Source organism: Hetaerina americana, unplaced genomic scaffold, assembly GCF_022747635.1.
Source record: "Hetaerina americana unplaced genomic scaffold, ioHetAmer1.1.p SCAF_18, whole genome shotgun sequence".
NCBI lineage: Eukaryota > Metazoa > Arthropoda > Insecta > Odonata > Calopterygidae > Hetaerina > Hetaerina americana.
This window is the reverse complement of record NW_027286741.1, coordinates 7,579,305-7,585,331: the sequence shown is the minus strand read 5'-3', so window position 1 is coordinate 7,585,331 and position 6,027 is coordinate 7,579,305. Positions and strand designations below refer to the sequence as shown.

At 35.1% G+C, this 6,027-nt stretch overlaps 1 protein-coding gene across 1 annotated transcript; it reads right to left on the bottom strand.

The window, feature by feature from the left end:
• Positions 1-499: 499 nt before the first annotated feature.
• LOC139687225 (selenoprotein F) lies at positions 500-4,908 on the bottom strand. Its single transcript, XM_071584348.1, has 5 exons — positions 4,661-4,908; positions 4,417-4,535; positions 4,088-4,203; positions 3,871-3,980; positions 500-667 (listed from the first exon to the last, which is right to left on the bottom strand). The coding sequence occupies exons 1-5, from the start codon at positions 4,733-4,735 to the stop codon at positions 563-565; spliced, it is 525 nt and encodes a 174-aa protein (XP_071440449.1). The 5' UTR covers positions 4,736-4,908; the 3' UTR covers positions 500-562.
• Between the last annotated feature and the right edge of the window lie 1,119 nt (positions 4,909-6,027).

The window sequence follows — 6,027 nt, the reverse complement described above, 5'->3', positions numbered from 1 at the left end:
TTATTGACATTATCAAGATGTTATCATATCAAGAAAAAGTTGATGCTGCTGTGAATATTTTGGATGTAACACAAACTGGGAATTGATGCTGTAATAACATAGCAATGTATTTAAATGACAATAAATGAACAACTTTACCACAACAGTAGAACTGTTAATGTGACAATGAACAATTTTTATCATTCAATATTTCTGATCCATCATTTTGAAAATCAGCATCATTCAGAAAAAAGGTGATAATACATGGATGACTATTATATTAAAACTACCATTAAAATGGGGAAACCAAAATGCCAGAATGAAAGTTCTGCCCATGCATGCCATTGGAATCAGTCCAATCCTATTCAAGTTAATGTTTTTTCAGAGATATGCTAATTAGCGCACATGATTAAACAATACATTTCAGTTTAGCTTGCACAATTATGAAGCCAAAAATTTACTTCAAGTGGTGTTCAAATGCAGCATCCAAGATACAATCCAGCAATAATCATCAGCAAAGTATTAATTATCATTTTATTAAAAACTGGAATTTTAAACATTGCAGTATAACATTTTTATTATGTTATATCAAATTCAATCTTATTTTAATATCATCTTCAGAAGAGATTAAATGTGTTCGTAAAAATTCATCCACTGTCTCTGTATTCCACTTATCAATGGCAAGGACCTACAGAAAAAATGAAATAAGTGTATCACGAAAAAGTAGAAATTCTTGTAATTGTATTATAGGGCAACAAAGATATGAGGTAATACTGCTGTGAAATTATTTGCTCAAAGACAACATGACTCTGAAACTAATACCAGAGCAGAAATAAAGGAATCACATCACCATTTATTAAATACTGAAGGGATACCTGTTTATATATCACTGAGAACACAAATATTATACAATGAATATATATTTATTAGCAATAGTCTCCAGGAATATGGTATGTTTTTGGTGGGTCCTATCACCATACACTAATGTAGTTCTAATCACCAACTATTATGGCTAACTGTAACAATAAGCCCCATTAAACTGCATACTTTCGGCCTGTCTCCGCCTGCCTGATTCCTTTAAATATGCCTCTTATTTTCCTCCATTTACACCCCCCCCCAATTACCACATTCAGCATTCCATTGCCTCTTAATATCCTGTACATGGTTAGCATAAAGAGTATTCGGAAAAGTTTCAGAAAAGTAGTTTTTTCAGATATTGCTAGAATGCCTGAAAATTCTTCAAATTACATCCACTGACCATCTACACCCTTTTTCCACGACTTGAAGGCTCCTTGGTACACGGATTCCAGAAGGTTCTTAAGGAGTACGCATGCAAGCTACTTTGATGGCACTTAGGGGCCTATGGTGGTGGCTTTGATGTTCAGGGAATACGAAATTGCCTGCTGGTGTCAAGTCGGGACTGCAAGGGGGTTGGTGAATCATCACACTGTCATTGCAGAAGGTCTTTGTAAGCCGACACTCAACTCTGTTCCTTTGGTCATCCATCAAGAGACCTTCAGGACAAGGAGTTTGGTGTGGATCTTTTGCAAAGCCAAATTTTCAGTGATGATGATGTGCACAGTCATCTAATCAATGCCATTACCATCTGCAATCATCCACACACTTAAACTAATGATCTGAATTCAGCACTTAACCCACACGTCAGGAAAAAATTGTTAACGACAGTTTTTACGCAAACCTTGAATAGCATCTACGTGTCCTCCGATTCCTCCCAACAACCTTAACATTTCCCCTATTATGACTAGAACTTTGGCATTTGTTTCCTATTCCATCTATTTCATTGTTTCCATTCTCCACATGCAATATTTCAATGGCTTCCAAAACCACACTCATTCTCTTAAAGCGGCAACTAATTTCTCAGCCATACACAACTATGCTCCATTAGTATTTTCTTTGAATATTTACTCAAGGTGCCTCTCTCAACTCTATCATCATCTCTTTCTAAGAGCGTCGGACACGATTCCTCTGCTGATATTATTACAACTTTGCCCATCTTCTTCTAAAATACTTCCTAAATAGGTGTACTGTTCCACCCATTCTGGTTTATGTCCCCCAATTTCAAAGTTTACCTACGCCTTCCTATTTCTGGAGAATGTCATAAAATTTGTCTCGATCTCTTTGATTTGAAAAAATTTGATTCACTCTCATCTAATACTAATCACACTGATTCTGCTGTGTGCTAAGTCATGATTCTCCTGGAGGATTTTCCTTGAGTGACTAGCTGATTGATCATAACAAACAAATTTCCCATCTACTTTCACTCCTGCCTCTATCCCTTCCTGTGCCTCCCCTGTGATTTCCTTCAAATACATATCAAAAAGAACATTTGATAATGAAAATCCCTGTCCTACACCAATACTTCCTGCTGCCAATCTCAACCCTACATTTTTTATCTGCACCTGAGCAGTCTTGAGTACAGATTCTGGGTAAGTCATCTATCCCTCCAATCAACTCCTATGTTCAGCAAATTGTTCATTGATTATTCACTGTTTACTCTGCTGTATGCCTTCCCAAAATTCATGGTCATTCTAGTTACACTCTATTACTTTCTGCTAGTGACCACATTATTGCTATGACATCACAAGAAACCAAACCAATTGTAGAAGCAAACTGATTTATTCCAAGATACCACATGCTCTCTCCCTCATCCTCTTGTTGATGATCCAAAGTATGCTTAACTTGTAATATCTTATAATCTTCTGCTGCTTTCTTCTTTTTTGAACTTGTATGAATACTGATCTAAGAAAGTCTTTGAACCAAGGTCTGTCAATGTATGACCATGAAAGTGTCATAAAAATTCTTCCTTTCTGAATAGTTTTAGAGGGATATTATTGATTCTCACAGCCTTATTTCATTTCCTAAAATGCTCTTTCTATCTCACTCCTAGGCTATCGTTATTAACATATTCCATTTCTATATCCAAACTTTCTACCTATTATTACCTTAACTATTCAGTTAGTATAGCCTATACCATCTTATATGAATCTCTTCTTCGTCAATATACTTCACATTAGTATCTCAAATACTGTACATGGATTTCAAAACCGTCAAATCTTGATGATTCCCACACCTTTCTGTACACACTGCCCGTTTCACCACATGCCTGTAAATGCTCCACATCCTTGAACTGGATCTTTAACCATACTTTTACACCCTATTGGTTTATTGATTCAAGTTTATCGTTTGGCTCTTTGCACTTTTTCCTACCAAATTCTGGGTTCATGCCATTCCATTTCTTACTATTAGCCAATAAAAATACTCAGAAATGTAAGGTTTTTGTGAAACTTTGACCAATATTTGAAAGTGTGTTCTCCTGGCTTTATAAATTAGCCTGTGAACTACAAAAATTAATTAATGCTTTGGAAACACCACTGATTTTAAACCCTCATCCAAATAAACACCACAAATCTTTAGCCTAAAATGCCAAATAGAATTAAACGCAATCCAAAGCTAAATTTTATTCGACCTAAATCCAATATTGAAATTGAACCACTTGGCTTTTCCGCATCGTTTTCTATGTGGAGAAGCCAAGTTGTTTAATTTCAATAAGAAGATTTTCCACCAAGTAACGCCAGAAACTGTTTTATTCTTAATCCAATACTTCATTTCTATAATGATTAGCTTGTAAAATTTCTATGACTGGTCGACTCACGACCCATTGCATGACAAATAATTAACTATGTAAACGTCAATCGGGTGAAAAAATGCAAAGTTTAGACGCTTTGGCGACATATATTCCCTCTTTTGCAATTAAATTAATTATACCGCAACCACCAATAAAGCCTTTCATGAAAATTATCAAAATATTAAAATAAAGAGAAACAGACGCAGAGGGTATAAGTTTAGAAGCTTCAGAAAGGGCCCACTTACTTCTTGAACGTTTCCCTCTGCATCCATCAATTTAATTATTGGGTCCAGGCCTCGGACATACTTAATTTGGAGGTTTGGATACTTTGTTGGACGTTCACTCTTGATGAAAGCTTAAAAAATAGAAAATTAAGACTTAATTCATACGTCAAGCCATCTTTATCAACATCATGAAGTCATTTATTTTTAATTCAGGTGAAAAATCAACATCTTACATTACCTTGAATTTGAGGGTACGCCCCAAATTTGCACGTACAAACTTCGAGACGGGCACGAGCATATTGTTTAACCGCATTCACACTGTCATCGCGATGGCAGCATTGCTTACAGTGGTCTCTTAACATGAGAAAGTTTGCACATAAGATATCATTCTGATTCAACCCATAGTTTGCATAAAAACCATAATCTCAGTAATCAACCAGAAGGTCGGTTTGGTAGGTGATGGTAGAGTCCACCCCGTACTAAAGCCGACGGCGTGTGAAATTCACACATCCGAGCAGGGGGAAACAGTTCCTTATAAAACGACATATATCTGATACTTTTGCTTACTTCAGAGTCTCCAAACCGAAGTTAGGAAGCTGATCACAAGAGGAACACAATAGGTTTGCCTTATTGAATCCTAAAGACCAGCAATCGTCAGCAGAAAATTCGGCATTTGTGAAGCATCCCTGTAAGAGAATTGCGAAAATACGTACATACCCACTAATTGCAGTTATCCGATACAGATTATTCTTTAATTCAAATATAGTGAGACATAGGAATGATATGTAAGTTTGTTCAATTGATATATTACCGAAAGGGAAAGAAAAATAAATAACACAGCAGCCGTTCTGCCGCAAAGGTCTCGCAACGTCTGACTACCCGACATTTTCCTTGCAATAACACTTAAAATATGATAGATTTGAGCACCTTTTTTTAATCCAATCACGCAATTATGTTCGTAAAATTAACGAAAAAATTTACATTCCAACAATCATTTGTTACACAACTAATACATAATTGAACTAGATGATACGTATCAATCACTTGTCAATATCGCATTACACCGTGCTATTGTTTCCTGTATTTAGAAAATATGAGACATTTTTAAATCAAATTAGTAACGAGGTCGTATTTACAGAAGTAAGTGTAATGCTGAAGGTTCCAAATTTCTTTTTGGTTGTCTCATTAAAGTAAAAATAGCAGTTTTATGATATAAAAAATTACATTGCTATTGTGTGAAAAGCATAACATTATTGGTAAACATACTATTTGACTTTATCGCTTAGAAATAAATATATGTATTTTCCGATGATGTCCAAGAAGAGTATAATTATTATATAATTTACTATATACAAGTTAAAAACCACTATCGCTTTCCAAAACAATAACCCCATTGTTTTATTTTCCCTTAGACGACACATTTTACCAAAATACCCAATTGGGCGTTTGTAATTGTGTCTATTATTATTATTGTTAATAGTTCGAGGCTGTTTTCGGACTATTGCTTAAATAAATAAGTAAATGAATAAAACTATGCATTTCTCACTCGTACCGCTGGCGGAAGAAATTTTCAAAATTCGGACGAAGCGGGGCATTCGAAGTGATGGAATAAAGGACTACTTCCTTCTGTAATTCTTACTACGAAATGTGAGCGTATCATTGAGAAAGGTAGCTTTACAATTAAAAAATTAACATAAGTCAGGCATTCCAGGGTATCCTCAGGAGTCTTCATGTAATGCCAACGCGCGGTTTAGTATGTCCCAGAGATTCACAGAGTATGTTCCGCACCGAGGATATCCAGGTAATACGAGCAGAATTTCCCTGAGCTAGTTGCAGCACTTAAATCATAATGCAGGATTTGTTTCAATTTCACGGTTTTCCGACAAATTCTAGACTACTAGATAAAATTTTTTCTGATCTAGTTTGTCACACTTGTATCTTCGGAGAAAAATAAATTAATAACATTTGTGCAAGTAAAAGAAGAAAATAACTATAAATAAGTAATGAAATTTCCATCGAAATCGTTGTTGCTAACGTTTGGATAGTTATTTGAAATTCAGGTCTCATTGATGTGTACCTATTTCATTCAGCAGTTATTAAAGTTATTAATATATAGAAAATCAAATGCAATCAATTGATATACTTAAAGTTCATTCTCAATTACCTGCATGAAATCAT